Consider the following 12,778-nt stretch of genomic DNA (forward strand, 5'->3'; position numbering starts at 1 on the left):
TAAAGGCAATAAGGGAATGACTGGAAATCATCTTTACATAATTAGGGTGTACTGCTAATAGTTGTATAGGGGTTCAAGATGTACTTGAGATAGTTTACATACATTAGGGGTTTCTTGGCAGGCACAGGCTTTTACAAAGGCTTACATACCAAAATAATGTTCAGAAATACTACTGTATGGGACAAAGATTGTTCTTAGATTAGAATTAATTGCATGTAGTTGTTTTGTTTGTAGTTATTCGTATGTAAGCTACTGACATCTCTTGAAGTCATTATGTAGGGCTAAAGTCAATGAGGATTTTGACACTGTTGAAGGTTTTGGAAAATATATTGGGCAATCTATTGAGGATCTGTAATCATGAAGAGTTTGAGAAGCCTTATTAAGGGTCACGTCTTTCGTGGGGGTAAATTTGCCAGTTTTCCAGGGTTCTTAGTTCTTTTGGGACCTCAACTCCCCACAGCTTTAGGTCAGTACCATATAGTTCTAAAATGTACAGGACCCCATTATACCTAAAACCTAAAAATGTACTGTATTCCAGTAGACTGCCCCAAGCCTGAACATGTCCACCTGTACTTGACACTGACTTGGAAAAGAGGCCAATCACACAGTAAAGCAGACTTGAACTCAGAACGTTCTATCTGTCCTAAAATATATGCAACAGCAAAGTAACTTTGAAAGAAAAACATTTCTTTGTTACAGCTGATACAAATCCTGCAATGAATTTGCAATGTGTCTATGTCCTGCTTTGCTGGAAGCAGACATAGGGTCAACATCCTGTGTTAACAAATTAGCTGCTCTGCCAAGGCAGACAGCTGACACAGCTGAGAAATCAAATTACAGTTGTGATTAGTCACGGGTGAGAGGGAATTAGACAGGCCAAACTCTCTAAATACATACAGGGTGCATTTCTTTATGTTTTCCTTCTGTCCTGTGCAAGAGTTCAGGTCCACTTTAAGCAATAATGCTGGGAGCCTCACTGTCCATGTGGCAGATGGCTCTGGGACTGAATATAAGGGGAATCCCAAAACAAACTTTGTAACCGTATTTGGATGTAATATATGTGACAGGGGAACCTGTTCTAGTGACATCTGTCTATGTGGGAAAAGGAATCTCCCAAGCGATTACAAAAACAGCAGCAATAAACTCACAGAGGTTCTAATTCTTAACCAATCATGACAGACTAAAATTCAGATTGCAAAACCCCAACTGAACTTTAACCAAATTGAGACAAATTCTAACAGCAACCACGATGATAAGTGTACATTACCAATATACCAGAGCATATTTCTTGGCAGAATACCCATTTTCGGAGCCAAATATGCTTCTCAGACATCAATGCAGGTCTCATCCTCTCCCATCTGAATGCAGATGCTGGGCGGGGCAATCAAGTGTGACCATGTGACACCCCCCACCCCCAAAGAAGAACATTGTTTGTAGATTCACCCTCTCACCTCCACTCACCAGGTCAGTAGTCTTGACCTGTAGGCCGGTGCAGGTCCCCAGCAGGTACACCACTCCTGCTAAACCACAATGTAGATCATAGAAATCAGAGACCGCACTCAGAAGGCTTTTTCAACCACTGTATTCACAGGAAACGAAGCATGACAAAATACACGACATGTTTCGGGCATCGCCCTTTCTCAAGAAGAACAAGTGGTTCTGGGCTACCTTTCCCTGCATTACAATTGAAAACACATATTCTCTATGTGAGGACACAGACATAATGTACAGGAAATACAATTACAAAATACGGTTTTGATCAATTGTTGGACCACAAATAGCCAAAACAAATTTACCTAGCCATCGTAAGTCTGCACAGATGGGTGCACAGCTGCTTGCAAATGCAGCTGCACAACTGACTTTCAAGCCTCACTTCCTAGATAGTATTATACACTAACATGATTGGTTTGAAAACTTGCCTCGCTCAGTTTTAAATTCAGTTGGGCTTTAACAAAAAAATAAAAATTAATTTTTGTTTTTTTATTTATGGTTCCAGGGCCAGTGAATTTAAATAAGTGTCTGCCCACACTGTCACAGCTAGTTCCATTTACATGTATGTCACGGCATATTGTTAAAATTCCATCCATGAACATTTCTCGGGAAAGCGGTGTGGCAGCCACACTTAACCAAAAGCAGGACCTGTTTTCTAAGATGGGATCCTGGTTTATGGACCTTAACAGGTCAGCTGAGAAATAGTTATAAGTGTCTTGCTGTCTCTGGAATTGTTGCAGTATCTTCCCCACCCAATTCCTAAATTGCCAACTCTACATTATAACTGGTTCCACATCTTTACGATGTGGTGGCTGCATAGGGAGGGCTAAGCATTATTATCAGCTGCCTGATTTACTATTGCTTATCATGAATTCCTGTCCACTGATTAAAGTTTCTCTATGTAAATTCCTGCTGTTCCCTCAGTACCTTCAAATTCATTGCATTTTAAGAATGGGTAAACCGTGCCTCTTAACTCGTAGAAGTCACCAATCTATAGCAGATCAAAGCTAGGCTCATCCTTATTTCTCCGCTTGTCTGCTGAATCGTGGCCACCGGTGAGCGGCTCCCCTGTTATAAATGAGAAGGTTAAAATAAATTGACTGTGATACGAGTTTGATGGTTTCCAAGACAAATTGGCGCTCTGACATTTAAATAATACAAGAAAGTGAAAAAGAAATGAAAGAAACCATGACCAAGGAAGTCTCTAAAAGATTAGTGTGGCGCGCCTGCAAACGTTAACCCCATGCTGGGCAATTGACACTTTTAAACAGGTATCCTGCTGCTTCACCATTCACAGCCACGAAGATGGGATGCGATCTGGCAGGTAGGTTCTCTTACAGGCTGGTATGTTTTAGAGTTCTGTATATGATGTATCTAAGAAGATCATTACATTTTTAGTTTGGTTGCAAAAAAAGACATCTGTCCTTCAAGTTCAACCAGGGGTATGTAGAACTCCCGTGATGTGCAGGCTCTTTAGGGAGAGGGTAGATGAGTCCCATGTGATTTGGCTTCCCTTAGGGCACACTGATTGTAAGCCAGAGAAGACCAACCACGCGCTGCCTTCACCAAACTCTACTGGCCTGGAGTTAGGGTATTCTGCAATATGATGGTTTTGCCCAACACAGTTGAGAGCAGCTAATAAGGAAACATGTCCAATCCCTCTGTTTTTCACTGACAGAGGCCACGGTACCCTGCCCATTGGTAGCTTCATTGTATTCATTGGACCCTAAGGGCAGCATGTGGATGGTCTACCCTGACTTTTGGTTAGGCTACACTGAGCAAGGCCACAATCAATGATAAGGTGTACTTTTGGCATTTGTCTGCTCACAGCCTTAAGTGGTCTTTCTACTAAACCCATAGGCTTATCAGACTTATACATTAAAGGAATTCTTGCGTGACAAAAAGAAGTTCAGTTTAACTTACCTGGAGCTTTTTCCAGCCCCCTGTAGTCCTCCAGGTCCCTTGCTCTACTGCTGGTCTCTTAGGTTTTGCCACCATCACCCCATGTGCCCCGGACGCTCTTGTCTTCTAGACATTCACACATTCTGCTCATGCAGTTTGTTAACTTTGTCCGCACCTGAGCCAGAGGCAGACCAGGGCTGATAGCGGCACAGCCGAGCAGACCAGGAGGACAGCGAGGTGCCTGAAGCATTAAAGAGGGCTAGAAGAAGCCCCAGGTAACTTAAACTGATCTTCTCTCTGTCACTTAAGATTTCCTTTAAGCGCTTTTCTTATTTCTTGAACCTTACTCTAGTTAATAGATGAAGAATTCTTGCAGTGTTCAAATCTTCATGTTATCATTTATCATAATTGAGGCCCTCTCCTTGTTTTCCTCCAAAGTTTCTTTCCCATAGCAGACTCTGGACGGCTTGCATCCTGTCACCTCATGGCCATTTAGAGGCAGCCTGTGCTTGCAAATACATTGCTGAATTTCTGATAATTAACAAAAAAAATGGTTTTGGCTAGATAATGACCCAGAAACTTCCCGTAATAAGAGTTATGGCTTGTTCTGCCCGGTTAAAGGAGTTAAGCAGAGTTGGCCTGGGATGGTTCCAAAGCTACCGGCAAATAAGAAACGATGTCCTTGGTGTTGGATGTGTCTTGCATTTTCTTGTAACTTTTTATATTAGGCAGAGGCTTTGGAACTCTCGTGTTGCTTGAACAAGATATGGTTTAAGTCGGTATCGCCCTTTAAGACCCCATAAACAAGGTCTATGGTTGTTGTCATTTCTGTCTCCTGTTTATCTCAAATGGTTGTGTGGGCTTGTTTGTTCCCAGAAATTAATTACACAAACTGTAATTGATTTGTTTATAAATAATTGTTTCTATTAAATGTAATTGCCTGCATTGATGTACGCTGAATATTAACTTTCTTCAGAACGCACACAAGCCAAGATGCATTGTTCCCACAGGTCTTAAATCTTTTTTGACTCAGACTTGTTCATACTGTGCTTCATTATGTAGTGTTTACCTGGTGAGACTAAAACACCTTGGGTAAAATGTGCAAGGGTACCTGTCATTTAAAATGCTGCCACATTTTTTTCCCCTTTTTACCTTCTGCAATGATTTAGCCACAGCACATTTGTACAAGTGGCACAGTGTTATGACAAATTGCTTATATCCTGCTGGTATGTATTGTTGTATCCGTGTTATTGAAAGGCTAATATACTGTGAATTTTATTTTCATCCCTTTGTAATTTTTTTCCCTGTGACTTTATACTGGTGCATGTTGTGACCTATGTTGAAATGTATCAGTCTTGCCAAACTGATGAAAAAAAAAACAGTATCAACATATAAATTATATTACACAAGTTACACACATCGGTAAATTACAAAAGTGTGTTTTAAGAATATAAAAAAACAAAACAAAATCGTGTTCTATTTGTGGATTATGATTGCCATTGTCTAGTTTTTCGAAAGTCGGGATGTGGTGGGTTGTGTTTATATAATAGTGACATCATCACTGTAAAATGTAACTTGTGTTTAGAGAGCAGTGATGTCATATCTGTAATCAACAGTGAGATTATATTTAAAGGAAACATGTACCCAGGTATTATCATCGAAATTGAAATCCGAAGAACGGATAGTTTGTTTTTTTTTGAGTTCTACAAGATGTTTCACCTCAAATTATGTCTGTCAGCGAGAATAAGTATATTTACTGTACATAGGAATGATTGGATATTTTCTTCACCTCTTGACAAGTGAATACATTTTAGTTATGAAATGGGATTAATTTAGTGAGGCATTTCCAGAGATCTTCAAGCATCTCCAGTGAGATTGGCCGAAAATTATCCAGAAAATCTGTACTGAATTTAAAAAAAATTCACTGCTATCACGTGGTACAGAAAGTGGTAGACTTCAGCCCTGGCCAAGGTGATATTGGAAGATAATGGGGTTGCTAAAGGGTCAGAAAATTAGTTACATGATATTAGTCACATGCAGGTGCTACAATAATTTTTTTTTTTAAGTAAACTTAGACTGTCCTGGATTTCTTTTTTGAAAACAACAGTAAATCTCATGGCTTTCAGCAACCACCTATAGAAAATAACACTTTTTTTTCAATGAATGCTGCATGCAACTACAAACACACAATCACTTATTCACATAGCTCTCAGCATTTTAGCAATGCTCACTGTGATTGTGGAAAATCTTAATTACCCAATAAGAGTTTTTTAAATAATCCAGTCTATGTTTGGTGGGTTGCTTATTAAATCCCCACTGTAGAGACTTTGAGACCTCTGAAAATGCTTTAGTAAATGAGCCCCGAAGTTTTACAGAACAAAAAATGTGAGCAGTTGAAGCTCGCTTTTTTTTTTTCTTTAAATACAGATATAAGCAAGTAGATAGATAAACGAGAAGGTTTATCGAAAGGTTAAGTGATGTTTTATGTCAGATACAAACGCCTATAGAGTGTATGATTTATTTTTCATTTTTTTTACAATAAATTAAAATCCCAATGTAAATTCAGTTTGTTAATGGTAATTTTTTATCCTAAGCATTAAATTATTAAAGCTTTTCTCTATAAAATTGTAATTTTAGTTTTCTGACAGTCAGTCACTAGGTCCTGAAACCTGGGCCATACTAATATGTACACAGAAGCCCCACCCTCTCCCAAACATTGGTATTTCCCATTACTGTGGTAACCGCCTCACTGATCCATCATCAGTTAACAGAAAGCGGGTACCACACTCTGTGTATAATATGCTCAGGTATCTTGGTACATGTTCCCATTGTTGAATGACATAGTTTAAGTTTTTCCTCAATATATGTGATTATCATCATCGAATAAAAAAATACACGTTTTAACGAAACCATCAATTCTTACAAAATGCTTTGCTCAAAATTGGAACTTGTGTAATGTAAGTTATGAGGTATTCTTTCTTACTGTAACATAAGGGCACTAGAGGTTGCCGAGGAGTCTCATGATCTGTATAAGAGGACTTGGACATTTGTGTGCTTTTTTTTCATCTCATGGAACTCCTCTGTGATCTGTAACTTCCTTTTGTTTTACAGTAGGTCGTGCATTATGAACAAAAATTAAAAGTACAATGGAAGAATTAAGAGAACTGGTGCAGATGGCAAAATGATGGCAACTTGCTCAACAGTTTTATAGTTAGTCATTAAAATGCTATTTATTTCGAGTTAATACAACTTTATGTTCATTTTATGCACCTGCATGAGACTGCAGGAACAAACGTCTAATTTTAGCTTCGTTATTTATCACTGTGACTCAGATGAGGGCTTCTTTTACCACCTAAAAGTAGACAATATTCCCACTGGAGACACTCAGAGGTCTCTAGACATGAAGCAGGCAATCTGGTCCGCCTCCAGTTTTCATGATATCTTTCAATGTACTTTCTTTATCTTCAATTTGATAAGAAGTAAAAAAGAAAAAAATATAGATACATAACAAGAGTCAAAATAAAAAAACAAAACAAAAACACAGATATAAAAAACCTAATACGTAATTGGTACCCTGGCAATGTCTGTCTTTTCTGTTCTGCAGAAATGTTGAAGGAGCTGAACCAGCAGCGCAGATCGAAAGAGTTTACAGACCTGAAAATTATTGTTGAAGGCAAAGAGTTTGAAGTCCATCAAAATATTCTAGCTTCCTGCAGCTTGTATTTCAAGGACCTGATTAAAAGGTTTGCCTCCCTTCCAGCTGTGATCTGGTCTGTTCTTTTGTAGGGCGCATATGTGTGGCTTTTATTTTTTTATTTCATTTTATTTTATTTTCTTTCTTCCCCTTTCTTGCAGGTCTGCGATGACTGAATCTCCTTGTCACAGAGCCAGTAGCCATTCTTTGCAGTTTTCTTGAATGTACTCTCACATTCGAACCCTCAGAGATGTTCAATACGTATGGCGCTGCTGTGGTGCGCTTGCTAGCTGGCATCCTGTTTTTAGCCTCTCACTACCTCCCACACACAGCCTTTCAAGTCTTGTTTTAGCCACAGGTTCTAAAGTGTTGGTGTGCGTATGCCTTATTGTGCTAAAAATGTGGCCCTGATTCGTAATGTAATATATTTTTGTTGTTTATTTTACCCCCTTTTTAAGATACAGGCATGTCAAACCCCAGTACAGTATGTAAAGAAGATGATGTAACACTGTGCTAAATAAACAACAACAAAAACAACTAGCAGCACTGTGTGCTGATCTCTTTTTGAAAAATGACAACTGAGTTGTATAATGTAAACCAAGCCAGTGAAAAGCTTGTGTTTTGTTAAAAGGCTCGGCATTGCTCAGAGCCTCATTTTTAGTTATTATAAGCAAGCAACTGCACCAACTCTATAATTCAAAAAGAAAGTTAGTTGGCTATGCTCAACTGAGGCCATTTTGTGTGAGCTGATTTTTAGGACATATGAGTGAGTGATGTCACACAGGATTCAGTACTGCAGTTTTTTAAGGCCTCCTTTCCATGAGCAACTAAAGGTGGTAAATTCACTGCCTGTTAGCTGCTCCGGTCCACAGGCTGGGCACTTTCTAATGCTTGATGCAGGCGAGGGACTGGTGGTGGACAGGGGACACCTCCAAGTAGTTGCACCTGACATGACATGGTTTTGCATGCCGGGAAATGCCACCGCATGTCAAACATGCCATGTATTCCAGCCGTTCAGCTGTTCAAGGAAAAGAGGCCTTACTAGGTCATAGCATAGTCACAGCACTAATCACATGTCCACACAGAACATGACAATTTTGTAATTGGTTATTTAACTTCGAAAATAGCCCATTTACAATTTTGTGTATTACTGTTCAAATAAAAATGGTTGAGCTACATCTGTGTGCATACTGAGAGTGAATAACAATGTGCTGTATTATTTCGAATAATGGTTTGGCCTAGATTATGATTGTGTAGCCTCCTTGTGACTCAGGTTTGGTTGTTTCAGACTCTGAGAATAATCATTTGTTTCACAAACTAAGTAGACCACATCCAGGCCAATATACCACACAAAAATGGCTTCCTTCTCTGGGCACAGAGTTGCAAATTCTCTAAAGAATTAAACAAGCGCCTAAAATTTCAGTAATTATAGAACATGTGTCTCTGTCAGTATCAAAGCAATAAATACAGAATGAAATCGCCATTTACTGCTAGAGATATTAAAAAGCCCAGGCTAACATATGGTTCTATCCGCTGTGGTGTTTTCATAGGTCCCCAGCTAATTGCCTCTGTAGCCAATTTATACGATAATTCAGCTGGCAGTAATTTAGAGCTAAGCTTAGCGAAGTCATGACATATCCTCTTAATTGTCTATTTCGTTAAAATATAGTTTGCGTCAGAAATCAATTGCACATCCCCTTAATTAAATGTAATATCCATCTAAATGAAACAGTTTGACTGCAAGATCGTTCCTGTAGTCTGATACATTTTTTTGTCTTTGTTTTTAACATTCTTTTTAAAGTTGTCCACTGAGAACTCATTTATTGAACAATTTATATTATTTATTTTCTGGCCTTTTCTGTATTCTTACATTAGGGACAAATTAAGGGACCAGTAAATCTAAAATGCAAAAAAAAAAAGTACTATTTAAGAATTATGGATTTTAGAACTAAAAAAAATTTTTGCATTTGAAAGGGAACATGGTCTACCATGGTTTTCGTATTTTAGCTATTTATTAAGCTTAGTATCAAAAATAGATATTATTTTTATTATTTTCATTTTTGTAATTAGTATATACATACCTATCCCCCTTTTTCGAGTGTTGACATGACTACCTCCAAGCATTTAGATCTTGCTGTCCTTTATTTACTAGAAAATCCACAAAGCTTTGCAGATTGGTTATCATGGTTGCAGCCTTGATTAAAAGTTGTTGTATAAAGCAAAGTTTTAATAAAAAGAGATATAAGACACAGGTTTTTAAAACTTTTGATTTTTAAAACTAGGATTGACTAATTCCCACTATACTATAAAATACCAGTGTAGTGTCCTATTGACAATTGTTGTGAAAAGGTGATTTCACCCAAAGCCAATATTTTTGGCATACAATATGTTCAGTTCTGAGAAGGTCCTATTTTTTTATATATATGGCTTCAATTACATTATTAGGTCTTTAATGTAAGCTTTGGCTGTTAGGTTTGTCGTTCCTTTAAATGAGTGGTTTGTTTTTAAGTGGTTATGAAAGCATAGTGAAAGCCAGTAGAAAGTAATTCTATGGATACCACCTCAACCACCAACCGATTAATCTTGCTGCGTTCTTTGCTTTGCAGCATGGGCCTCAGGCAGAATCCCAGAGTAGGTGTGCGTAGCTCTTTGCCATTGGATATGCCATGATACTTCTGGCATGCTGTGACACTTTTTACCAGATATACATCCTACATCAAACTAACACTGTAGCTGTGACATTTTTCTTTCAGGATATTGATGGGACTATTTTCTTATTATGTATATACTATTCTGTTCTGCTCTGTTAATTGACCTGTTTCTGCTCTGTATTGCCAAGTATTCGGCTGAACACATACTTTAATTCAAACCTGTCTGAGTTCTCAAACAATTGTGAGCTGACATTTCTTTTTTATTTAATGTGATCGAGCTTAGGCCACAGCCCATAGCTTGGTTAGATTTTGAATAACCACGGTAGGCCACAGCACAGAACTTCGTTAGACTTTGAAGAACCACTGTAGGCCACAGCCCACAGCATGGTTAGACTTTGAACAACAACTGCAGCCACAGCCCAGAGCATGGTTAGACTTTGAAGAACCACGGCAGGCCACAGCACAGAACTTGGTTAGACTTTGAACAACCACTGCAGTCACAGCCCAGAGCATGGATAGACTTTGAAGAACCACTGTAGGCCACAGCACAGAGCTTGGTTAGACTTTGAAGAACCACTGTAGGCCACAGACCAGTGCATGGTTACACTTAGAAGAACCACTGTAGGCCACAGCCCAGAGCATGGTTAGACTTTTAAAAACCACTATAGGCCATAGCATAGAGCTTGGTTAGATAGTGTAGAATCAATATAGGCCACAACCCTAATCTTGTTTAGAGTTTAAGGAACCAACTTTAGGCCACAGTCCATACTTTGGTTAGACTTACTTTAAAGAATCAGCTTAGGCCAAAGCCCAGTGCCTGGCTATATTAACCCCCCTGGCGGTTTGCAAAAAATCCGCCAGGGGGCAGCAAATCTTTTTTTTTAATTTATTATTTTTTTTTTTCATGTAGCGAGACAAAGTCTCGCTACATGATAGCCGCTGCTCAGCGGCATCCCCCCAGCCCCTCCGATCGCCTCCGGCGATCGGAGATCAGGAGATCCCGTTCAAAGAACAGGATCTCCTGGAGGGCTTCCCCCGTCGCCATGGCGACGGGCGGGATGACGTCACCGACGTCATCGACGTCGTGACGTCACAGGGGACTCCGATCTGCCCCATAGCGCTGCCTGGCACTGATTGGCCAGGCAGCGCACGGGGTCTGGGGGGGGGGGGGGGCGGCCGCGGCGAGAGGAATTGCGGCGGATCGGCGGGTAGCGGCGGCGATCAGATGCTACACGCAGCTAGCAAAGTGCTAGCTGCGTGTAGCAAAAAAAAAATTATGCAAATCGGCCCAGCGGGGCCTGAGCGGTGCCTCCCGGCGGCATAGCCCGTGCTCAGCACGGGCTTACCGCCAGGGAGGTTAATTAAAACACAATACTGCATTGAAGGAGGTTTATATATAAGGGAACTGTTAAAATGCTTCTGCCCTTTGAGATAAAGACACAGTTTTGTTTATTAGGTATCCCACAATACAATGAAACTGCTGATAATCATGTATTAAAAAAATAACCCTCTAGATATATTAATATGCATGTACATATAAAGTGGCCAATTTAAGAGGGCTACAATAGATATAGAGCTAGGGTAAAACAACAACAATAGTTATAATAGTAAAACAACAATAGTTCTAGCACACTGCTACAAATTATTTTCAAGTCAAAGGCTTAAAAGAAAAGGTATCATGGACTTAAGTTGTCTTTCCATCTTTTGTGTAGGTGCCAAAATAGTTGTACAGCATTTCTGGGCTTTTTTTTATTAATAAGTTAGTTTACATATTTTTCAAAGTGTCCCATTAATTGTTTAAGACCATAGCCTCCCTCTCCCACTCATAATCACAGAGACCCCCCCCCCAAAAAAAAAAATTAGCACTTTGAATCCCAGGTTTGATTTCAGGCAGGTCACTAGAAGTTGGTGTGTTATAATCTTGTTTGCTTGAGTTTCTTCTAAACCCCTAATTTTCTACCACATCCCAAACCCTTTCTGGTAGGATAACTGGTTTCCCCCTAGACACAGACTATAAAAGGGACATATTCTCGGGATGTTATATTATGAGCTCCTTCGAAGGACAGTTAGTGACATAAATAATACAATATAATATATAAAGTGCAGCAGAAAATGTCAGTACTGTATAACTGCATAATAAAGCTATAAGGAAGATTTTTAAGATTGTTTTTAACATTTCATATGTATCTCACATGACTAGTGGGATGGTGAAAAGATAGAAGGGAAAAAAATTGTCTGGGGAGGGGTTTTAAGTGCTTATTTTGTTGGTTTATACGGGGATAAAGAATAGTCCTTTTAGTTAGATACTTTGAAAAATATGGCATTCTAGGAGGTCACAACTGAAATTGAAATTCGGTTCTCAACTCAGCAATTTGGTTTGTGTAATTGTTTTGGTCTATTTTTTTTATTTTACTGGTTTTCCACGACCTTATGTCACCTCTGTCCTATCAAGGCTTAGCATCCACTTCAGTGCCTGATGGCCTTTATCACGTTTAAGTAGTGAGGCTACTTATTTCTAAGATGTTAGCAGTGGTAGGAGCCCTCTGGCCTTCCTTGCAGAAAGCATTTCCCACTTATCTATGTTTATGCTTTTGAAATTCAATTTTTTTTATCACTTAGTGGAGGAAATTCATCAGTTATTATTTCCTTTCTTTTCCATGATGCAGAGCTGGGAGAAGGATGTGTGGATTCATTTACCAAGCGGCCCTAACAGCATTTTAGTTTACTTGGATTCTAAATTAATTATTTTCTTTTTCAAACACCCACCAGCCTGTAATGACTGAATTTTAGCAATATTTTCTCATTAAAAAAAATAAAAATTGAAAATGTCACATTAACGGAAGTATTCAGATCCTTAACTCACTACTTAGTTGTGACACTTTGGCAGCCTGGAGTCCCTTTTGGGTATGAAGCATGACAAGCTTCATATGCCTGAATATGGGGGCTTTCCACACTCTTCTCTGCAGAGCCTCTTAAAGGGAAACTAAACTCAAATCTTCATCTCTGCCCTACAAAATTAGCCACAACATGAAAACTGTTA

At 39.1% G+C, this 12,778-nt stretch overlaps 1 protein-coding gene across 10 annotated transcripts in view; it reads left to right on the top strand.

Annotated features, from left to right (window-relative positions):
- Positions 1-12,778, top strand: part of KLHL29 (kelch like family member 29) — a 1,379,660-nt gene that overhangs the window by 1,103,469 nt on the left and 263,413 nt on the right. For all 10 annotated transcript variants that reach the window (XM_068280223.1, XM_068280220.1, XM_068280224.1 and 7 more), the window contains one exon: positions 6,998-7,136. In XM_068280223.1, the coding sequence (XP_068136324.1) occupies positions 6,998-7,136 (139 nt within the window). The remainder of the gene's footprint in view (positions 1-6,997; positions 7,137-12,778) is intronic.

The sequence above is a fragment of the Hyperolius riggenbachi genome, chromosome 4 (assembly GCF_040937935.1).
Source record: "Hyperolius riggenbachi isolate aHypRig1 chromosome 4, aHypRig1.pri, whole genome shotgun sequence".
Taxonomy (NCBI): Eukaryota; Metazoa; Chordata; class Amphibia; order Anura; family Hyperoliidae; genus Hyperolius; species Hyperolius riggenbachi.